Genomic DNA, 25,111 nt, shown 5'->3' on the forward strand with positions numbered 1-25,111 from the left:
AGAGTTTCAAATATCTAGGAAGCATAATTGAGAGAAGTGGAAGAATAGATGAGGAGGTAAACAGAAGAGGTTAAATGGGTGGTGGACTATATCAAAGCATTCGAAGATTAATATGGAACAGGGATGTACCTATGAAATGAAAGAAGGTAATATATAACACATACTACGTGCCAATAATTTCGTACAGAGCAGAGACTTGGACAATGACAGAGAGAGACAAAAGAAAGATGCAGGCAGTGGAGATGAAATTCTTAAGGAACATGTTGGGGAAGTCTAGAAGAGATAGAATAAGGAATGAGGAGATCTGACAGACAGTGGGTGTAGTGAAGCTTCAGGACAGAATAGATAAGGCACAGATGAGATGGTTCGGACACATGAAGAGGATGGGTGCAGAAAGACTACCAGTAGGAGCTTATAATGCACAAGGAGTGGGAATAAGGCCAAGGGGAGACCAAGCTGTCGGTGGAAGGAGCAGATAGTGGAGAGTGTTAGGAGAAGAGAACAAGATTGAAACACAGTGGAAAGAGAGAGGAGTGGTGGAAGACCAGGAAAAAATGGAGAGGCTTGACTTCTATGCTGACCCAGCCAGAGGCAGGAAACTGCGAACGATGATGATGACTGACACTAAAAAGAGAGAGATCAAATTATACCTAACCTCTTTTTCTGTCTGCAGGGTCTTTAACTCCAAAGTAATTTGCTGAAGCTTTTCCTTCAGTTCTTCCGTCGCCTGAGCCAACTCGTTGTTCCTCTGCTTTTCCTGTTTGCAGTTGTCGTCCAGCCGCTGCCTCTCAGAGTGCAGCTTCTCCTCCCACTTCTTCCTCTCTTCCTGCAAGACCTTCACCTGCTCCTCCGCAGTCTTTGCTTCTCTCTCAGCAATGCGGATGTCAATCTTTGCATCTGCCAGAAGCTTCTCTTTCTGAAATAATACCACACGTGAAGTTTGTTTGTCAGGGCTGGTTGGTACTACTTCAACCAATACTGCTTCCTGATTCCCATTCACACATGTACTTAAACATTGTAACAACTTCAGATTGTTTTAACAATACACAACATGTTCATATCCTTACTTTGTAAAAAGTACCAATATAAACAGCATGTTTTTTTTTGTTGTTTTTTTTAAATTCAATATAGTATTGCAGTTTCTGTCAGGGTTGCAATTATGAACTGATTTTTAAAATTTGTACAGGAATGCATTCAGAAAGAACACTGGAAATGATTTTGAAATTCAGAGACAAAATGTGGATGAGGAATAACTCCTGAAAGTTGTGAAAGTGACCATGTTTGTAAGTTGGTTGTCAGCAGCATTTTCTTCATATAGAAAAAAAAATATTTACACATGAAGAAAGTGCTGAAATACTAAGGTAATCATACTTATCAATCCTAATCTACTTCAAATGTATAAAGAGCCACACTATACATACATGTCAAGAGCACCAAACTTGATCCACAGAACCTACTCAAGTAAGCATATAAGAACAGGACACAAGAGTGCAGTACGTAATGAGGACCTATTTAAGCCCCGCGACAGGTTAAGTTTGCAGCAAATTTTCACATATATAGACCATAAACGTGCACGCAGAATATAGTTCCGCTGCAATACTGCGGATATTCTCACTGCATGTGATTGAACTGTTCGGCGGTTGAGGCAGGACAGGCACGCAAGGTGCTGAGCGCCGTTCTCGGGTGGATCAACACAAAACTTGCTGCAAACTTAACCTGTCGCGGGGCTTAGTGCATGCTTATACATGTGAATAGAATTTGAATCAGACTTACTCAGGGTAGCTACGATTTTTTGATTATGAAATTCCCTGACTTTTCCAGGTTTTCCAGACCAGAAATGAAATTTTTCCAGACATGTTAGTCATCATGATTTTTGCTTTTGAGCCTCATGTTTTTCAATTAAATATGCAGGCACGTTAATTATTATGAATATGAATATACACAGTTATTAGCTGAAAAGTTACCAAGTGATTAATACAATGCTATTCAATGAAAAAATAAATAACTATTGTACTTCCCCATTTTCACTAAGTCATTACAATTAAGGTGGTGTACAAAAATCAATAAAAAAATGTGGTATATATCAAAGCTTTACAATGTAACTTGTATACAACCTCAATTATATCAATACAAATGAGAAACAACAGAAAATTAGGTCATGTACCTTTAGAAAATATGCAATAAGTATAATGATCATATTTTTTAATTTATTGAAAATAGTACATATTTCGGAAATTCAGAACGTGAATGGGGCCGGTGACCAACCATACACCTAAAAAAAATATATACGCAGGCCATACTTTGGAATCAAATATCTCCATTATTTGAGTTTTCCACATGCTGAAACCAATTTTATATTACAGAAAACATCAAAATCTGTCTATTAAAAAATCAACATAATTCCCGAGGAGGTACAGTGGGTCAACGGTTCCTCCAAAATCCCACATTCCAACCCATGTTTGGTAACCATTCCGAATGTTTTATGATTTTTTTTCAAATTTTTGTAGCAGGAAGACTAATTATCATAGAATTTTGGCAATCGTTGTGATACGAAATTTGAACCTTCCTTGAAATAATGAGCACTGTTTGGATTCGAAAAAACTTACTTATGTTGAAAAAAACAAACTTCAAAATGACCTTACGCAAGCATACACGCTTCCCATGGATAAGGTATTCTCTGGTTGACAAGCGACAGTAAGTATCGTAAACTAGTGGGAATGAATGTAGAAATCAATCGGAACCTTAGTAGAGTGCATTCAGGGTCTTTATTTTAATTCTAAGACAACCAAACCTGACCTTCCTAACCTAACCACAAAAGCATATATTGACAAAATCTTAAGTAATCGATAAAACTCTGCAGTATGTGTTAACAGACATAAATCAAAATCGAACCATGTAAAAGTTGCATTTGTAGCACATCGTAATAAAACAAAAGGAACTTGGGCCCATTTTCAACACAATTTCATTCTACATGCAAAAAATACGTAAAATTACTATCAGCATCAAACCAACATTCCTAACCTAACAATGATGTGTGACCAGCGTACGTTTAATTCCTCTATTTCACACCAGTTTTTAAAAAATAAATTCGTTCTACATGCACAAAACACGTGCATATTCAAATAATGATGTCACTGATACTGCATAAAATCACTAATTTCTCGAGTGTAACACATCTCTGCAATGTAAAACTACGACAACGAGCAAATGAACTAGTTAATCAGGTTGCTTCTGAACAGGTCGCAGACGAAGGACTCAAATTCACAGAATGGGTTCACGGGGGAAACGAAGTAGTGAGTCCCTTTGTTTTTACTCCGCATCCACACTCATCCAGTGTGACGTCAACCACAGCCAGTTACGTGAAATTCTGCTCTTCAAGGCAGAAAGTATTACATTGTCTTTGGTTCAAGGAGTATACAGTTATTGCAGATCCAAAACCAATGAACTGTCCAGAAACAAACCTGCTCCGCTTCACGTATCAAAAAAGAATGGGTTCCGAACGGGTGTGTTCTTGAAGAAAGGAAATTTCCTCACCACACATACAACTAAAGCAATATTTCTGCGCAAGAAATTCTGAGGATTGCTGGTGCGTAGGCATCGTCTTGAGTAGCTTGTTCTCTAAGGAAAAATCTCACGCCTCTCCAAATTCCAGTCTTGGAACAGGTTCACAAGAACGAGTCTCAAAATGAATGGATGGCAGTAACGAATCCAAGAACCTAGATCCGAGAGTGAATAAATAATAGAATCGAAATGCAAAGGAACAATAATTTTGTACCTAACAGACTAGTAGTCATGATGATGAGAGGAACAAGTTTCTGAATTGAATCTTTTGGGAGAACTGGAATTACAAGAACCGAATTTGGAAGTGGAAATGAATCGTTCGTTCATTTTGTAACTGGTTCTCCTGCAACTCCAAAATGCACGTAAATTCCAGAAAATATGCAAAATTTTCTGACTATTCCCTGGCCAACCAAATTCCCTGACTTTTCCTAGTTTTCCAGTCTCATAGCAACCCTGCTTACTGCATTCCTTTGTAATGTATGCATGTACAAAATATACGTGTCTCATGATGACAATCGAAAATATGGTCAATCCAAAAGCACAATATTATTATTAACTGAAATCTTTGACAGTGGATTAAACAATTAATTGGGATGATGTAATTAAGTTCATAAAGTTGCAGAAGAAAATATTCAGTGCAGTTTAGGTCTTTTTACTGCATATTTTTTCATTACTTGATCGTTCATATTGGCTTTGGTGATTACTTACCTTCCGCAGTTCATCCTGAAGGTCTTTTGCTTTCTGCCTATCCAAAACACTTGCTTCTCGCATCTTCTCTAACTGCTCTTCAAGCTTCTTAGTTTGAGTTTCCAAGTAGAAGTTCTGCTGCTCAAGGTCACTGTGTGAGCTGTAAAAAGAAGGAAAGGAAAAAAGTGCCTATTTTATTAATGCATGAAAATAGGAATAAGAAACACTTTCGAACAATTTATATATACTCCTTCATTAATAGAACACTTTTCTTAAAAGCAAAAGAAATTCAATGTTTATATTGGATTATGATGGAACATGAATATCTTTGAATCAAAGATGATACTGCAACCAAACCACAAATCTATCATTTATTTTTTTTCTGGTGAGTGTTTTCTTGAATTTTGTTACTACCCTTCTACACCTCTCCTTCTTTACCACATAGTATTAGCAGAGAAAGTTCTGGGAAACTGGAAGAAAAAACATTATCACAACAAAAATTATTGTGAAAACTTTAAGGAAGAGCATTGAGAGGAAAATAGATTTAACTGAAGTTTTACTCATTCTATTCCATAATGAGTTTACAGAATAACTGGAATTATTAATTAAGGTACTCACGTTTTCCACGAAGCTGTTTTGCATTATTTTCTAATAATTTCGGTAGCCACTGCCACCATCCTCGTTGGAATTCGTTGTGTTGCTGCTTGACGTATTTCTGTTTTTCCTAAATTGCCGTTAGGTGTGCTGCTGTCACCTGTATGTCTGCTGTTCACCGGTGTTAATTGCTGCAGTAACAGAAGCCAGGCGTGGTGTGCCTGACCACTATCTATGTTCAGTTCATGGTTGTAGTGCATGATTGCATATTTTTCTTTGATTTTTGTGTCTATGAGAGTGTGTGCTTTGTATTTGACATTTTAACACTGGTGAACAGCAGACTACATATACGCAGACAGACAGGCGACAGCAGCACACCTAGCAGCGATTTAGGAAAAAACAACAGAAATGCATCAAGCAACAACACAAATATCCCAACGAGGATGGTGGCAGTGGCTACCGAAATTAATAGAAAATAATGCAAAACAGCTTTGCGGAAAACGTGAGTACCTTAATTATCTATTACCGCATCTCTCATTTCCATAATATGAATAGAATTATTAAGGCAACACTTACGTCTTTTCTTTGCAACTTTCCTGTGACCTTAGCCTAATGTTTTCAGCTTCTAGCTTGGCCACGCTGTCTTCAAACTTCTTGAATAATTCTTCCAAGGATGCAACTTTCTTTTTATCTTGATCTGCAAATAAAATGAAATAATGAAAACCTTCTTGTGTAACAGCTTCGAGAGGAGAAATATCCAACCTTAGTAGTATTCAATCTTATGATCATCATTATTTGGAGACTTCATTTAGAAAGAATTTGTTGCTAATCCTCATCTTTGGCAGGTAGGATAAAAGCACTTTACCAAGAGTTGGGTCTTAACTATTAAGGCTCGACTGGGCCTTTGACAGTCCCATTCAAAAAACTGCTGTGATATTCCAAAATCTGAAAAATTACGAGCTTAGAATTCCTTGTAGAGCATTGATGTGGATTTTTGTGTAGTTTCCTATCACTGTTATCTAGATATTCTCAATAGTTTAATAGACTTACTAGCAAACTGCACAAAAATTCACGTCAATGCTCTATAAGGAATTCTAAGCCGATGAAATTTTTCAGATTTTGGAATATCACAGTGGTTTTTCAATTAAGGGAAAATTTGAAAAAAAATCACCTTGACAGTTGCCAAAGGTCAAGTCGAGCCTTAAGGATTAACTAACTGTTCCTGTTTCTCACCCATTATATATTTGTGTAAAAAGTGAATTTCAATTATGTGCGTGCTATGAATTTAATGATACCTAGATGAAAAATAGGTATGTATACTGGAACAAATAACAAAACAAACATTCTCTAACATTCTCAACATTGTGACATGAGAAGGACTTGAATCAATGGTATTTCATTTTCCTTTATACAAATGAGAAGCAAAGGAGAATACAACATACCTTCTCTTTCCTGGGAATCTTGCAATGATTTCTGGAGCCTCATTCTTTGATCTTCAGTTTGCTGCAACTTCCGTTCCAACATTTGCACGCGGTCTTCCATTTCCACTTCTCTGGCAGCAAAGCTGGTCTCTTGCTGTTCTACGGACAGCAATGACTCACTCAGCTGGTTCTCCAAGCACTGAAAAAAACAACACAATGTGTGAATTTTAATCTACATCTGGATTATTGATGCGGACACTCAATTACCTCTACAAATTTCAGGGAATGGAAATTAATGGACTCAAGTTTGTGTAAATTAATTCAGGACAAGAAACAGTCCTAAGCCTTGTGGTATATAAATAAAATAAAAGAAGAAAGAGAAGCTTTATATACTCCAATGAGGTAGCAGTTTGTGCAATTCTAGCATGTTTGATGAAATTAATAGTTGCCTCTTAGAAGTTGTTCATTTAAAAAGTTCAAAACACACACAATCGATAACTGGGATAAGTTGGCAATGAAAGATTATCTGCCAATTGTTTAATATAAATTTCAAAAGCAAAGTAAGAATTGCTTGTACTCACAGACAATTTTGTTCGCATTTCATGACATTCTTGCTTTTTCCTGTTCAATTCATCCTCCAAATCTCTGACTCTCATTTGCTGGTTCTCTGTTTTCACTTTTCTCAGTTCCTTTTGCAGATTCTCACATTCCAGCCTGGACTGCTCCAAATTCTTCTTTCTTTCTTCGGCAACTTTGCATTTCCCCAACTGACATTTCTCTTTCAGGTCCGACATCTAAGAAAAGAGAGAGATATGAAATAACAAAAATACAGTACCATGTTTACATGCAGTAAAATATAACACAAAGTGAAAACCAACTATTTTGATTGATTGATTTAGTTTATTTTACTTCGCATTTTGTGCCTCTTGGCTAATTTGCGAAGATGGGGATGAGTGATGAAATGAAATTGATGAATGGACATTCACAAACAACCAAGCCTGAGTGGGATTCGAACCTGCAGCGTCGCAGCGCGATGTGCTAACCACTCAGCCACAGGCCAACTATTTTGAGGAAACTAAAACCTGGATGCTACATGTGCACACATGCTATTTTCTAGATAACTTAATCTTTTAAAACACTTTCCATGGCACCTTTCTTACCTTCGTGCTTGGTAAGAAGGTATGGTGGAACAACACATTCTAATTTGGTACACAAACACACATTCTTATCTGCATTGAAGTCAAGATACAAACTAAAAATGGGACAGATTAAAGACTAATTGGGGCCATTCCATGCCAAATCACACAGCCTCCGACCTCACCATTTCCGAATTGCATGAAAATATGCGAGTTAGTGGTATTTGAGGAAACAATAATATTTGCACAATAGCAGCCAACAGCGATGCATACTTTTTGCATAGCAGGGTTGCCAACTTAGGGAAAAAATGAAAAATTTCACGCACGGTGCCGAAGGGAAAAAATCATAACTGTTGTTGCAGATAAGCTAGAATCTTCATGTTGGGCTCATTTTAAAGCTCAAGGATTGTTCTTTTAATAAAAAATAAACTCATTTACCTTCAATCAAATTTTTATGTCAAGGTCATTTCATATGACCTTTGACCTTGAAAATTTTCAAAACTATGTTTTTGAAATTTTTGATACTAATACATATGATGCATTAAGATGTTGTCTATACGTGACAGAAATATCATTTTGAGATGTCAAAGAAACCCATGCTGTCATCCAACAGAAAGCAGCACTGAACCTGGACAATGGACAGGCACATCCGACTTGGCACCCCATCCTCAAAAAGATCCCCGACCAGAAAAAGAAAAGATGTGGTGCGTACTCAACCCCCTCCAGCCACACGGGGAACAAGAACTGTACCGCACCAAGCAGCACAGCCAAGACCCCAAACATCACCCGGCAGCACCACCTGACAACAGGAAGCAGACGACGCAAACTATGATACACACGCCAGTGCCGCCGAATGGGGGAAATTGCAACTACCGCCACCCGGGAACAAACGAAGCAGTGTTACCATCACAGCTCCGGACGCTGGACCCTTAGTGAATGAAGACAGAGGGTCTTCGAAATGAATAGAATTTTACCTTTAAATTGTGCAACGCGAAGTGCGAAATTCCTAAATTTCACGTTAAGTACAGTAATTTTAAACCGCATTTACTGCATCCATCATGAACCTCATTCTAACCGGAGATATCTTTACTTTCATTTTTAAATTACCAGGAACTGAAATAAATTAAATCACGTAGAAACAATTATATTGTTTTCCATTCACAGGCACACTTGCTAGCTTTCTTCTTGCTTCAGTTTCATTCATAGTAGCAGTCCTGTCTTTCGTAAAAAACACTGAATATTGCAGGATGTCCCTTTTCATTTTAATCTGGTATTTTAGCAACAAAAAAACTATCGGATGTTGCTTACGTAAGGGGGAAAATTATAAGGTCACAGAGGAACAAACTACAGTAACAAGAGATACTTCACAGCACCCCACCAATAACAATGGCAAATTGTCAGCAATAGGAAAGAATTCTCCTCTTAGAGGCTATCTTCCCGCTTCGGGGAAATCCACCGCTCTTCCGAGGTATGCGTATCGCTTTGGAATTGAGGACTATCAAATGAAAGATGAAACCTGCCATAAACCTGTCACCATGAAATGCCTGGCAACTCAAGCCTACCAACAGGAACAACTTTCTCTTTTCCTCTTCACCTGTTGTTAGCAAGAATTAATGTAACAAAGGATGGACTTTTGTATTGCAGCAGAAAATCGCCAATAATTTACATAGCAATTTAAGTGTCTTAAAGTAACTAAAAGTAACTGTTAAAAAGTTACTTCTATTGGAAAACTTGTAACTATTTCTTTTGGAGTCTACAGTTATTACAAGCCTAAAAACACAGTTTTTTGTTGCGACGTATGAGGAGAACACACGCTCCCTTGATCAGACATTTATTTTTAGTTTCACTAAAAATGCTATCTTTTATTTAGTTTTAGTTTTGTCTGTGAAGCTTCGTTCATTGCAGAAGAACACTGGAATAAAATAAATTAATGAAAATGGTAACATTGACCCACTATGGAGTTTTCTTTTTCATAAGCGGAGTAAGCCACCATCTTTAAAATTTAATGTAACAGAAAACATCAAGAAACGCTATGAAAGCAATGATGATTTTGAATTGCCTGATGATATTTGGGATTCATAATCTCTCTTTTAATAAAAATAATGTGATCAAAATTTTTATCTGAAATAAAAATAAAACAGACTGCTTTTTTTTCACAGTTATGTTGCTATATTACAACAATGTAACATTGACAACATCCATTGTATAACGGATTATCTTTTTATTTAAAAAATTCTTAACCATTGTTATAACTGTATCTTTAGTCAAACTAAAAATAAATGTCTGATGAACGAAAAACTGTGTTCTTATGCTTGTAATAACCGTAGACTACAAGAGAAATAATTCTAGAATGCAAGCAATACGTACATACAAGAAAAACTACTTGTAACTAGTTACTTCCAAACACTGATAAAAACAACAAACTAGAAAACAAAAATTAAAAGCTATCAATATTTCGAGAACATCGCATTCCTGTTATCACAATAAAATATAGCATTTTTACTCTGATGTGTGAAAGGGAACATATTTTAATCTTTTAAAAAGCCCACATACGTATACTTATTTACACAACAGTTTTACTTACCTCCAACTCCATCTGGCTGGAAGCAGCAAGCACTTCATTCACTCTGGCCTGGAGCAGAGCCTTGGCCGTCATTTCTCTGTCCAGCTGGGCCTTCAGCTCATCTGCCTGCTGGTGGCTCTCCACGGCAATTTCCTCCAGACGAGCTTCCACACCTGCAACACTGCTTCTGTTCATCTCTCGGACCTTTTTTTGTTTTTTTTAAAAAAAGGAGGGGATAAAAACCATGTGCAAATGCTGAGATTACTAGTATTGCATTTTTCATCATAATGCAAATAAATTTGGTATTTAATACTTTCTACAATATGACTACATATTTCTCAAGTTTATAAAAATGGACTATGGTTACATAGGTTCTCAATTAGGAAAAAGGAAATATAGTTCTGGCTCTATCGGTTTATCCACGATGAGAGGTTTTCCCAGGAATTGATATGATCACCTTCCGAGATTTCTTCATTCAATGGTTGAAATAAAATTTTGGATGCGTCAACACTTGGGTTATTCACACCCATCACATTATACGGGAACCAGACCCTTATCGTAACTAAAATTTCCTTACCTAGTTAAAAGATGAAGCTGTAAAGGGGCAATCAGCACTTAGGGAAGGACAAAACACAGAACAGCACACACCAATACAGAGGATTATACTGACCCTTGGCCCAGACACCAGAGCCTCATTGGGTGCACTATGTGGAAGTGAGGTTGACACTTGAGTGGCTTCTCAAAAGGCCACCTTTACTCCCCTGAAGCAAACAGCTCTGTGAAATGTTGGAAACAAAGTGCTTCAATTTCTGTGTTGTGTGTATCAAGATTGTCTGCATTATACATTTTGTGTTCAGTTTACCTAGGAGGAAATAAGGACACAAGGTATTCATTCCTTAGAAGTGTAAAGTAACTAGCTGGAGTGGCTACTTTAGGACCATGATAAAATTCAAGTATGATTCCTGGTTTTCAAGATGAACTTTCAAAACATTGAAGGTTACAGGCATATGTTGTCTCTATTTCAATCTTATGTATCTTGCCTCACCACCTACACACACACACACACATACACACAAACAAATATATTAACGAAGGTCTGTGTGATTCAATGCATCCAAAAATTCTATACCCTGTACCAGCTAACTGTAGACCAGGTGAACGAGAACAAGTCTCTGCTCAAGTAGTGATGCCAGACGGTTCCACCAATGAACAGTGAGAGAAATCAGATTGCATAATGGACGACTGGAGATACCCGCTTTCCTTGCTTCCCTCTGTCAACATTGCAAACTTTTGAAAACAATAATACAGTACGCACATGGCAAACAGACCATATTTTTGTCTTCAGGCATATACGCTTGGTTTAAGAATTCTTAGGAAAATATTAGGGATACAACAGCAAGTGCAAATTTTGACAATCCATACATTTAGCGCACGGACTAAGGTCTGAACCATGCGTCCGTACATGTATGGTCAGGACCGTACAGTTGGCAACGCTGTGCTTTCACCATTCAATTTTCCTCCTCTATAGTTAGCTGGGACAGGGTATAATTCAATTCAATTAAACATTATGTATATGTAAAATATTTAAAATAAGATGTGGAGTTTAACTTTGCCATTTCACATACTGACTCTAAATACATCTACAAACGCAGGTCACAAATGTTACGGGATACACTAATCTATGAAAAATTGTTAATTGTATAAGAATTTCAAACTCAAATTTACCTAATCAACTTCAAGATATCTTATCTTGGAATAATCTGCCTCTCGGATAGATTGTTCTGCAAAGGACACTAACAAAGTAAAGGGATTGAGTGAATTCTGTTTTTTTATTTTCCATGCAGTTTTCTTTTCTTTCCTCATTAAAAATAAAAACTAAGCTGTGAAAAACTTCCCTCAGGGCATCTTTATAAATATGTATAAGTTCAATGGGAATTGCAAAGTTGCAACTTTTCACATCTACAGAGAAAAAATCCATGCCAAATTCACACACAATTCCCGGAGCCAATAATTCACTCTTAATTCCCTGCGAGTAGCCACCCTGCTAGCCATGTGAGATTGTGTTGTTGTATGTATATCTTGGTGTAGCTTGAAAAAGTTCTGGTCCAGAACGAAATGTCGCAGATAAAATAAAATAAAAACCACTAAAAATAACTTACAGTATTTTGCATTATACATTTTGCTTCATAGTCATCTCATTGCATGAAGCTTCGAAATGTAGAGTACATAATTGAAAAGAACATTTAATCTTGATTTTACTGTTGATTAAGATAACCTTTACTGAAACTGGATTTAGCTGGCATAAATTGGTGTGCATGGCTATTATGAAAGTCCTCTGCAAAAAGCCTTGATCAATTCCTTAAAAATTTCTTACTGCAGGCAACAATAGAGTATCAGAAAGTGGTAAAATACCAACAGAGCAACCGCATGGGAACTACAATCAGAAGGTCATGTCTCTATGAATTGCTCATACTTTGAACATTTCTACTGAGTCCACTTATTCAACCCTTACCTTTGTCAATTTGTGTTTGTATTCTGCCACATTACTCTGAAGGTTTTCCACTTCACTTTTGTAATGCATTATTTCTCCTTCCTTCTTCTCCAGCTTGAACAATAACTCTTTGTTCTTGTCAGACAATTTAGCAGCACAAGACTTCTCATGCTGAAATGCACAAAGATTAAAAAATAAAATTAAGAGACTGAAATCAAGTGAAAAGTATTTCACAGAATGAACACAACAATTGAACAAATGATCAACCATTTTGAATTGGAAAATTGTTTTTCTTTCCTCCTCAGAATACTTTTCCCCCCTCAACACAATTATGTAAATAATGCAAGCAAGTGTGATTGTTGTGCATTAAAAATTGAGATGACAGATCAAGGAAAAGGAATACAATATAACCAAGATTACAAAGTGAACCTTGACATTTACATGTTTTTATGAACATTCCACTGTCATGTTTCAGGGAATGAAAATTCCATGTATACTGAAGAGGTGATTGATTACTTTTGCATGGAACCAGTTTCTATTGTTGCCTTCCATGATATTAGATAAGGAAATGGATCCCACTTTAAACTGTAGGCCCAGTCCCAATTACCCTTACTGTGCATAAAGTGGACTTAAAACACCAACTTAATAAATAATTAATATAATAATAATTAGATAAGGAAATGAATCTGACTCACATCTCTCTCTCCCCTGAGTTCGCTCAGCTTCTCTTCCTCCACCTTCTTCCACTTGGCCTTGATGTCCTTGAGAAGCTCCAGGGCTCTGGCCTCCGTGTTGATCCGCTCCTGCCTCTCCAGGTCTATCAGTCGCTTCAGGCTCTGAAAGCATACGTATTACGTCTTACGCACGAACAAAATAAACGGTGAAATTGAATGGGAATCTACATAAAGTAGAAGCTTAGCTTAACTTACCAAGGACTCGTTCCTGTACTTGGTAAGATCCTTTTCCAACATAACCCTCTCTTTCTCCAAACATTCCAGTTTCTTTGCCTTTTCTTCCAGGTCACTCTCCATGTGAGCAAGATTTTTCCCCCTGCAAGGGAAAGAGATACATTTTTAGACTAGTTTCTTGAGTCAAAGGTTCACTTATCTACAGCCAACATGTATGCATTTTAATTTTTCCAATTTAAGAGAAAGAAACTACGCAAAATAAGTAAAAATTCTTCATAAAACAGAGGAAACAATTATCAAAATTTTCCTTTTTGTGTAAGGATTAATTTGATACCCCATGTCATTGTCATCAGGTTTATTCTTGATATATTAGTCACCAGGTTTGTGTACTATACATGGCTTTTATAATATTGTAAAATGTGTATCATCATTCAAAAGGCAATACCAATTTGGATGACTTTGAAGTGCAATAAAGTACATAGCCAACCAATAAATAACGGTATGTGAAAAATTACTCAGAAAATGCCTGTTCAATATTCTCCTAGGCATTACTTTGGTACTTACTTCCCATTCTCAAGATAATGAATTTTAAGTTTAAGATCTTCTATTTCCTTCTTTTTGTCTGATAACTGTAATTCCAATTCTGCCATTTTGTGTGACACCATGCTGGCATTGATCTCATCGTTTGTGCATTTCCTGAAAAAATATTGTGATATGATTATATATGTGGTAGCTAAGAAACAAGTTTTTCAGATTCCTACAGGAAATTAATTAAAGTGCTGTTGACGCAACTAGTCTGTCTTAACCTGGCTTTAGACAAATACATTCCTATAACATTTTTGCTAGCATAAATGCTATGTAAATGCTTCCTAAAAGCTTACAGCAGACAGTACTTTACACCAAAGCATTTCATGAAACATTTCGGTTAGCTTTTGCGATTACAATGTATAACACATACAGCACAAAAGGCACGTCGAGTTACACCATCTATGGTGAGTGCATGGTGTTTACAATTGAAACAACTAAAATATTATTCAATGCGTGTACAGTAAACATTATAAAGTATGTATTTAAGCAACGCCGTTCTTTTGTACCTAAAACCATTTAATATGAAACTTTATTCATTTTGGTTGAATAGTTATGGTCTTTTAAGAATGTGAAATGATACATTGTTTACATCTCACGTGGCCCATTACATCTGCACTAGTGACCTAAAGGTCGCTTCTGATTGGTTATGCTATGAAAAATGCTACGGAAATAGGACAGATTCTATTCTTGAGAAGAAACATAAAATTTCTCACTTTACACGGTACCATTTTGGTCATGGCTTAAATGTTCCGAAAAATGCTAAGGGAAATGCTTTCGTCCAAAGCGGGCCTTACTCTCTTATATAATTAAAAAAAAAATCACAAACAAAATGCTACAAAGTATAATGAAAATGGTGTGTTTATAGGCAGAAATGTAAAGGATAGGATAATACATTTTAGCATTTAAAATTTTAAAAATCATACTTAGTTCATCAAAAATCAAATTTATTGCAAGGAAATTTAGTAACTTAACACCCTTTTTCTCATTACTTTAAAGTATGACAAGATATAATCCACCTTTCACATGAAACTGGAACAGGCCTCCCCGATGGTGCAGTGGTAGCATCGTTGCCTTGTAATCAAGGGGTCGATACCCGGTGGAGGCTCATAGTGGTTCGGATCCCACTTTAAACTGGAGGTCCAGTCCCGATTAGCCTTACTGTGCATAAAGTGGACTTAAAACACCAACCCAATGAAACTGGAACATGTTCAGTGTCATGAAACAAATTTCCAAAGGAACTGTTAAACAGAAATTAGCATAATAACCAGAGCTAGGAATTTTAGGTGCTGCACCTTAATTTTTTTTGTGCGAAAATGGGTAAAAAAGTGACTCATCACCAAAATAAGCACGTATTGAACTCTACTGATGGTGTTTCGGTTGCACCTTTTTCACAATCTCAGAACCTTTTCCACCTTTTTCACAATCTCAGAACCTTTTGCACCTTTTCGCCCTTTTTGCATCTTTATAATTTTTTTTAATACAACTCGCATGCTGTTTAACCCCACCCACATTCGAGACACCGCTTCTTGGCACGCGATTCTCGTTTACCGCACAACAATGAATCGGTTTTCTTCAGTTCTTGGACGTTAATGTAGTAATCACTCGGACTTTAAACAGTGCCAACAATGACGCGTTACAATTGCTAGAAGTTGTACTCTTTTTGTCCTATACTGTATTGTTTACGAATTGTTGTAGGAAAGCTCCTTTGTTTTTGTTTCCTTCTCCCGTCTCAGCGAGCAAGGCAACTGCAGTCTGTGATCGACTGATCGATGCATCGGATTTGCTTGTTTACCATGCCAAAACATAAAGTAAATGTTGGGAAACTGCAGGACATTGTTAAACAGTTTAGCGGTGACGGCATTCAGATTGATGGATATGTTCTGAGGTGTGATGTGTGTGATGTTTCTGTTGCTGTTACTGTTGATGACAAACACCAATGCACTTGGGTTGTGCAGCATCTTCAAAGTGGGAAGCACGTCAGGAATAAAGAACTACGAGATGGTAAAGGTAGGAAGCGACAGTAATTCATTGGTGAGGCGCTTGCATCTTCGAGTTCCAGAAATACAAACTATTTTTTCAGTGAGACAGCAAGGACATTTATAGCATGTGGAATACCTCTTTCGAAACTTAACAATCCTGTCATGAAATCATATTTTCAAAAATATACTGGGAAGTCTGTTCCAGATGAAAGCACCTTAAGGAAATCTTTACCTTCAACATCTTTATGAAGCTAAAATCTCGCAGATCAGGCAAGTAGTAGCTGACCATCCAGGCACCTCTCAATGGACATCAAGTGAAAACCATGCTTTTAAAAACTTATTTTCTCAGCAAAACACATAATGCAAGTGTAATGCAAAGTTTCAATGATGCATGTTTTGTATTATGACCGGAGGGCGTAAAATATGATAGAGTGTGGTTAGTTCTTACAGACCAAGCATCTTACATGTTAGCTGCATTTTCTAATCTGAAGAATATGTATCCTAACGTAAAACATGTGACCTGCATTGTTCATGCTTTGCATCGAGTTTGTGAAGCTCTTAAATATGAATATACATATGTGAATGAATTTGTTTCTAGCATTAAGAAAATACTGAAAAAGGCTCCTTCTAGAATACAGAAGTACGTAGAAATTACGAAACTTCCACTACCACCCTCTCCCATCCTCACTAGATGGGGTACATGGTTAAAAGCTGCAGTGTTTATTTGCAATCATTTCCATACAATATCGAAATTTTTAGATGCTTTGCCTAGTGATTCCTCAGTGATTCCAAAAAACTTGCACTTAGGCAGGAATTTCAAGATGAACTCTATATTGTACATGGCTTCTCTTTCCTTATTACTGAAATCACAAAACTGGAGGAGCAGTGTTCTGAAAAGGAAGCACAGTGGGCTGTTTTGATGGATGTGCAACGAGAGCTGCAAGGGGTCGGGAAAGAGAAGTTAGAACAAAGTTTAGCCAAAAACCCCGATTCAAGAAGTTGCAACCAACAAGGATGTGGATTACCGGTTTAAAACAAAATACGCACCACTTGTGTCTGTTGACGTTGAACGTTCTTTTTCAACTTACAAGTATCTGCTTAGTGACCGCAGATGTAGCCTCACTCAGAAGAACATAGAAATTTTGAATGTAATTTATTTTAACAGTTTTCTAGATGACTAATTCTAAGCAAGTAAGAAGAAGCATGTTTTCCTTTATGTCGTTTTCTAATGTATCAGAGAATTTTCTTTGCTTAGTTATATTAAACGATTTAAAACCAGAGAATACTCCATGTGTTTATCCAGACAAGTTGAATCATATATGTATGCACTGCTCACAATAAATTTTACATCTGAAAATGAGCACCTATTTTAGCACCTTTTTTGCACCTTTATTGGCAAATTTTTGCACCTAAAATTCCTAGCTCTGATAATAACCATCATAGTATTACACACCACACAGTTTCCCACGATCCAACTTAATTCAAGAATGTATACTGTGTTGTATTTTTGTTATTTATCATCACTTTCCTCTACCATTTTTGGCTAACCGCAATGATGAGGAATTAGATGAAGGAACACTCACAAATAAAACTATGCCCAGGACAGGATTCGAACCAGGGAACTTCTGTGGCAAGTCCGGAAGTCAATCACTTAACATTTTGGCCACACCAAGCTGGCAATTAATTCAATAATGAAATGGAGAATAATGTATTTGCCGAGTGAAGTTTCAAAGTTGGAATATTTCTCTCTTTTGGTAGGAAGAACAATCCTCAGATGGTTTTGTAACAAAAAGGGAAATTGTTCATTTTAGAAGTGATTCTAATTTTATCATTTAAAGCTTTGGTAAATCCTCCATAATTTTTCTACAAATATAAAATCATTTGAGAAAAACTCCAAAATAAATTAATGGCTTACTTGACTTTTCAAAACCAAATTAGCAGATTTTCTAAAATTGACGTATTTTTTTTTCAAAACTAGACATGAAAAAACTGTCAGACACAACATCCAGGTTTAGCAACAATGTGTTCATAAATACTTTATTACATGCTTTGGGGATGTGACATTAAATGGCATTTTTTCTTCTTCCTTTTTTACATTATCAAGAATTTTTGTTCACACCCAGTACCAAACAAATCCACAAATTAAAGAATTTTTATTCATAAAAGACTTCAAAATCATTTTAAAATCTTCAGACGCATAAACTATACTAACTTGTCTACAGGGATGTAATGTGTGTATGTGAATCCCACAAAGGGCAAATCCTTTCCACAAAATTCCTTCTTTGTTTTAAAACCGTGAAAGGGAATCGATCTTGCTTCATGCTCAAACTCTTCAAAATTTGAAGTGTCTTCTTGGCTATTAACAACCGGAACAAAGGGGGGTGGCACTGAAAGAAACAAGAAAGGATTATTAGGAGGTCATTAAATTGAGGTGGTGAAAAGCAAATCCACAAAAAATTTACATGATATTAAGAATGGAAAATAAAAGTAATCTCTGAACATAAGCAGTTCTGTGAAACTGTGAACAGTTTTCTTTTGAACACACCATCATTAGGAACTGCTACAGGTTTCAAGTATCATCAATATGACAGAAAATCACGAAGATATGGATTTTATTAAAAACAAAAGTCTGTACTTACTATTTCTTATGTTGTTCCAATCTATATCGGTGAAAAACTTGTGATGCATAAGTTTTTCATAGTTGAAGCGGTTTCTAGCTTCCTCTAGCAGTCCTGCCACAAGATCAGGAAATGCAGAACTTGTCTTGGGTTCATCAGGGAATTTAAGACAAGTCTGAAAAAATAATTAAGTTTAATTTAATATCAATGGAATTTGAAAGTTTCACATTCATTTTAATACTGATAATAATTAACAACATACCAGAAAGTTCTTTGTTATAAATTCAAATGGGATAATCAAAACAAGACCTGCACTTTAAAGTTAAATCAATCAAAACTACTCTGCAATGTGCCTGCACCAGGGTTCGCTTTGATTACAATGTGACAGGTTTTCCCCTACACCATCAAGGTGGCTCACACACATTTCTTTAAAACAGTTACAAAACATTCAACGGCAACTCCACAGAACCTTGCAGATACTGGCAAGAAGTAACAGAACAAATATATGTCATTATTGTGACCAAATCAAAAGATTCATGAAGCAAAGTTTGCTTAAAAAGAATGTTAGTCTTATTACCTTGTGATTCATGATGTTGCAGTAGGTAGCCATCACTTTGTCACCACAAAATGGAGTCTTTCCATAAACCATTTCAAAGGCCATTATTCCTAACGACCAGTAGTCACACTCAACCTTAAACAAATGAAGACAAACAATTAGAGCAATGAAGAAACAAACATTGTTACAAAGCAAAGACAGGTCAGAATGAAAACAACTGATTTCTATATATTTTATCGGGTAAGTCCAAAATACAGCAAACATGTCTGGTAACATGACTTTCAGAAACATTGTGGAGGGGTAGGACTCCTTTCATTAGCAAGTAACACTTTCTTTTTTAGTTTAGCCAATCCCTCCCATGGACAATCAACTGCAAGTGAAAATAGTACAAAAAAATACATTGCAGATAGTTTAAATTAACTGTGGAATTAGATATTTTTTAAAAGTAGTTTTTTTTTGTTTGTTTTTTTTTGAGAAAATTTCAGATGCAGCAGAAATGGCCATTTCATGAAATCGTGAATACAAAAAGATTCCAGAGATACATTTTCTCACCCCATATGACTTCCTCTCATTCTTCTTTCCAGATTCCATGGAGACGAGCACTTCGGGAGCGATGTAGTCAGGTGTCCCAACAGGCATCTCGCTTGCCACAACTCCGGCCTTTGTCAACCTGGCTGCAGACCCAAAATCTGCCAACTTCACGTGGCCACAGCGATCAATAAGTACATTGTCAGGTTTGATATCCCTTGAAAGAAGCAAAATCAATTCTCAGTTGCATGTGCAAAGGGTGCATTTTGTCAAATATTTGGGACGATAACACTTTGAACCAACACTGATAGCTAAGCATTGCAGCAATTTAAAATTCTTCAGAATAGTTTCAAGTGTTTCACAATGCACAACTAACTACATTAATCTAAAAGATCCGCTTATAACATGCTCAGAATATTTAACAACAAAATTCACTTTTGCCACAAAAGTTATTATGTTTCAATACGTTCTGTAACAGTATGCCTGAATATGAGAAAAGTGTCAACTGGTATTGGTGACAGCCCAGTTTCTGCCTGATTTTACTGTGTTGGCAGTTTTTAGCTTCTATCCTGACGATAAATTGTTTTATTTTTGTGCTGTTGTGTGTTCCTGTTTGCTGATTTTAATGCAGATAAGACTATGTACAATATTGGTGAATACATTTGTAGTGATACTTTCCAATATTACCATTTTCAAATCTTTGACACCAGCTTCTACCTTAATCAGTTTTATCCTTGATGATGCTGGTGTTTTTATTCTGTACTTGACGTATTACAATGTAACAAACACCATTCTTAATCAATTTTTCCGTACTTTCAATTGCACTAAAAATAAAATGGAATTTCCACATAAGTTTATGTTGAAAATTGTACTTTCTTACGCTGTTGAACATATTGTGTCCAGTAATTTCAAGACCCCCTCTCATGCCTTATGTCTGCAAAAGCAGTTTTTCAATATTTATTGTTCTTCACGGAATATTTCCAGTAGTACTTTTAGGTGACACACCCTGTATAAAACTGATGAAGGCAGGCGCGCGCGCGCACGCACACACGCACGCACGCACACGCACACACACACAAACAAAGACCCATGCTCACACCAGAACTCAAGTACAAAGACTATAGTGGCAAGTTCATGTTCTTGGTCACTGTCGCAACTCATTTGGTGCCTGCTCCTCTATAACCAGTAAAGATTGATTGATTGAGTTGGTGTTTTAAGTCCACTTTATGCACAGTAAGGTTAATTGGGGCTGGACCTACAGTTTAAAGTGAGATCCGAACCACTATGTGCCTCCACCGGGTATTGAACCTGGGATCCCTTGATTACAAGGCGATGATGCTACCACTGCGCCACTGGGGAGGCCCATAACCAGTAAGAACACATTACATCAAGCACATGGTGTAACCATATATTTTAGTGAATGTGTGGAAAATTTGTAAAATGTAGTGCTTAATCCACCAAATCACATAAAAGAAATGTGTTTGATATCAACTGCATTTATCTTAAATGCACACTTGCTATTTAATTACTTTATCAGGTTTTAGATGTTATTTGTAAATTTCACAGCATTTGATAAAGATTTAAGAACAGAGAATTTCTCTCCTATTATTATCAGTTAATCAATGTTTAAAATAGCATTATGTGCATTCCGTCAAAATTTTAAAACAGGTGGGATCTGAACATTGAAATAGCCTCACACCGAGACTCAAAACCAGGACCACATAAAAACAAATTAGCAAAACTCCAAAACCATTTCTTCCTCATATCTATGACACATTCATGTGCATTTTGGCACTATGTAAGCATTCTGGCATGGCAACGCCTCATGTAGCAAATATCCATTCAGTAAAACAAACTTACCGATGTACATATCCCATACTGTGCAGACTGTGAATTGCTAAAACTAATTCTGCAAGGTAGAATTTTGCCATGTCTTCACTAAAGGAATCTTCATATCTAAAAGTAATAAAAACACTATCACTATCGCAAAATAAATGCTTAACAAAAATATATATACAAGGATGTACTAATATATGGTGAAACTCTCATTTTTACATTCCCAAGTCTCACTTTTTGTCACCTTTTTTTTCACAATAAAGCAAAATATAAATTTACCTGCATTATATTTTCCTTTTCTGTAAGGTTTTATCCACAATAACCTGAAAACTGTAGATACTGGTAACACTATTTATATTGATCCAATGAAATACCCTTTTACTGTACAGGGCCTAGATGGCAAATTCAATTTCTTGACAAATGCATTCAATCACGTGACTCAGATGAGCATTGGTTTAGAACCAGAAACTCCATGTTTGAAGATGGCATACATGAAATTTGATACAATTGTATAGGGTTTTCCAATAAAATGTAGTTTAGTCTCTCCTACCAATGCACAATGATACGTGAAAAAGAAACGGATGGTTGTGGGCTGAAACTACCAGAGTGTATATTTTACATGCACGTGTCCAAAATTATTGTCACATTAAAACGATACTCGATTGTATATGCTCAACGGTGGGAGACTTGAACGATTACATGCAAGTGAAAGTGGTCCCATGCAGTACTATAATGTCCACGGAAATACAAGAAAAGAATTAACTTGCGATACCTGTCTAATAATGCCAGAAGATCACCTCCTGGATGGAACTCCATTATCAGATACAAGTGGTAGATGTCCTGGAATGCATACTGGAGTTTTGTGATCCATGGGGAGACAGCATGGGCCATTATGTCCCTCTCTTCCTCATAGAAAGCTACCTACAATGTTAGAATGGCAACTGCTTATCCTGTAGCAACAAAGGTTCTACTTCACACTTTATGTAACTGGTTGAAGAATTCTGAACCAGGATTGAAATAGTTCACATTTGCACCACTTCCTGCTTTAAAATTACCATTTCTTGAAATTATAAAGTTGGAACTGTGGTATATTTGACTGTGGCCATTGGGCTTCAGTACGTCCCCAATTTCCTTATAAGTCTAATTCAAGGCTGCCCCAAACTACAGCATGCCAATGTTTTTTTTTTTTTTTTTTTTTTTTTGTGGCTGACTTCCATACTCACAAAACCTACAACCTTATTTTGAGGCAGAGGCGAAGATATAGTACAAGCAATGCAAGCACTGCTTGCATAATTCGAATATCATTTAATGTACTTAATGTTCTAACCGTATTTAGTTTCCATCGCACTCGATTTCGCGAAAAAATGCGGCCGCAAACTCCCCCCGCAGCTCTGTAGCAAGCACCAGCCTCAATGCTTGCAGCCGTTCTGCGGGAAAATAAGGCCTCCGAAGGAGTCACATGGCGAAGCGTGAAATTCTGGTGGAACCCGTCCACAAAGCTTCTACAAAAAGCTGTGCTTTCCGAGCTTGCGTGATTCCCAAAAATAGCAGAGTTCAACCGAAAGCAGAAGGATTCATCTATGGGTACGTTGCCAGCAAAAACTAGTAACGAATATTTGTCTTCATGAACACGTAAACAAGATCGCAAATATAATAATAATTGTTAGTCATAAAATAACTAAAAGAAGTTATTATCACTGTTCTAAATTCCATATATATCATATTATATTACAAATTATTTTAGATTTCGCGAAATGTAAAACGCGTAAAAAAAGTTGACATTGGGAGTTGGAGCAGTGGAATTTCTGCACCCCCTTGAAGAGTTTTCTCAGGGAGGGAGGGAAGATTGGACGGACCTTGGTCCTGCACCCTGCTTCCTGGTCGGTCCAGCTCAAATTACGCCAGAAGTGTTGACCGCTACCAGTGTATGCAACTGCCAAATTATTTACGCAGTAATTCAAGTGAGCTCTTTCACAAATTTTACAATCAATAAATTGACTGCTTTTGAATAAAACTTGGGGTGAAAATAAAGCTATCTGAGAAAGAACTATCTACTGATATTTGTACATGATTCTGCATATTATGAGCACAAGAATATGTTTTTATGATTGATTGATTGTTTTGTTGTTTTAAGTCCACTTTATGCACAGTAAGGCTAATCGGGACTGGACCTACAGTTTAAAATGGGATCTGAAACACTTGTGCCTCCACCGGGTATCGAACCCGGAACCCCTTGATTACAAGGCGACGACACTACCACTGCGCCATCAGGGAGGCCTGAATATGTTTTAAGTTCTATTATTATGACGCAAGTGGTGTTCCCAGGGTCTTTTTACGGTCCCCATTTTGTCATCTTTTCCTTCCTTTGACGTTTTTTCTTAGATATACTGGGCCAAAAGGGGGTTATGTCTACCATCCACCCCCCCCCCCTTTGCCCCGGGCACGCCATTGAATGACACTTTATTACTTAAATATTAATGTACATACTCGTTCTGCTGAAATGATTCTGATTCCTCCGCGTAATTTTTATCTCCAAACTGATATCTCTTTCCTTTGTGACGGATAAAATTAAGGAAATAGGTTGGTATCACTTTCTGTTGTTTCAGAGATTTTCAAAGTGATCTTGTGTGGATGCTTGCATTTGCAGTTGTGGAAAGCACGTGGGATAGTGTGAGTGTTTGTTGCTTCGTGTTTTGTGCTGTGAATTTATCGGAATGAACGCGTATTTAGGAACGGTTGATGTGAAGTGCGGGTGTATTATTGAGCAATTGAAAATTGCTTCGTTTAGCTCGAGAGAGATGTGTTAAAATGAAAATCGTGGAAGGGGGTCAACCAACACCAAGAGTTTGAAATTTATTGTGGTGAGTACATCGTCTATGCATGTGTTTCTTTGCTTTGAAATGAATTTTTTATTGTTTGTGTTTAATTTTTTATTTAGTGTTTAAGTTACTCCAATGCGGTTTTTAGGGTGCCCAAAAATACTAAATTACATCATGCAGCGTAAAATAAACAAATGATTCCCATTTTTTTATCTAAATCTGTTTGGTCACCGTTTGACCATATTAAATAATAATGAACAAATAAAGGTACTAATAAGTAAGAAATTCCGTCTCCCTTTAGTCGTATGTGGAAAGTTCGCATATGCAAAACGTTTAATATCATATGAATAACGTTACCTGGATTTTTTTTAAAAAGTAAATGTGACGTTTGCGGATCATATGGTTTATTTTTAGTACAGTCACTTTATTACGATATTTTGACAAATCCAGCGACTGGGTAAATGAGGCTATAAACCTTGAATCTTTCCCCTCGGCATGTCGTTGTACTACATGTTTTGTTGTACTGAAACATTGCTTGCCTCCTTCGTAAGACTACGCTTCGCTACTGTTTTGAGGCATTATCTTCAGTGCAATTAAAAATTGAATATAGCATGCAACAAATTGCTGAAAGTAGTAAATTGGCCCTCAATAAAAAAATGATTGGACTAATTAGTAATAGATGACAGTTATATTTCATACGTGCAACTGCAAAGGTACATGGCTGCAAACATTCCATTGGGAAGCCACCTTCATAAATTACACTGTCCATCTGACCTTCAAATGCTGCATGATTTTTGCATTTCTAACACTAGAATTTAATGTTAAT

The 25,111-nt window shown here is 36.6% G+C and overlaps 1 protein-coding gene across 4 annotated transcripts in view; it reads right to left on the reverse strand.

Annotated features, from left to right (window-relative positions):
• Nucleotides 1–25,111, reverse strand: part of LOC145992266 (citron Rho-interacting kinase-like) — a 181,547-nt gene that overhangs the window by 32,245 nt on the left and 124,191 nt on the right. For all 4 annotated transcript variants that reach the window (XM_083128641.1, XM_083128642.1, XM_083128643.1 and 1 more), the window contains 16 exons: nt 22,239–22,387; nt 21,491–21,586; nt 19,655–19,847; nt 19,124–19,237; nt 18,568–18,721; nt 18,141–18,315; nt 13,926–14,057; nt 13,383–13,503; nt 13,149–13,289; nt 12,475–12,624; nt 9,984–10,166; nt 6,845–7,057; nt 6,285–6,462; nt 5,419–5,539; nt 4,270–4,408; nt 656–916 (listed from right to left, as the gene is read on the reverse strand). In XM_083128641.1, coding sequence (XP_082984767.1) covers nt 656–916; nt 4,270–4,408; nt 5,419–5,539; nt 6,285–6,462; nt 6,845–7,057; nt 9,984–10,166; nt 12,475–12,624; nt 13,149–13,289; nt 13,383–13,503; nt 13,926–14,057; nt 18,141–18,315; nt 18,568–18,721; nt 19,124–19,237; nt 19,655–19,847; nt 21,491–21,586; nt 22,239–22,387 — 2,520 coding nt within the window. The remainder of the gene's footprint in view (nt 1–655; nt 917–4,269; nt 4,409–5,418; nt 5,540–6,284; nt 6,463–6,844; nt 7,058–9,983; nt 10,167–12,474; nt 12,625–13,148; nt 13,290–13,382; nt 13,504–13,925; nt 14,058–18,140; nt 18,316–18,567; nt 18,722–19,123; nt 19,238–19,654; nt 19,848–21,490; nt 21,587–22,238; nt 22,388–25,111) is intronic.

The sequence above is a fragment of the Lepisma saccharinum genome, chromosome 9 (genome assembly GCF_977018435.1).
Source record: "Lepisma saccharinum chromosome 9, izLepSacc3.1, whole genome shotgun sequence".
In the NCBI taxonomy this organism is placed as follows: domain Eukaryota; kingdom Metazoa; phylum Arthropoda; class Insecta; order Zygentoma; family Lepismatidae; genus Lepisma; species Lepisma saccharinum.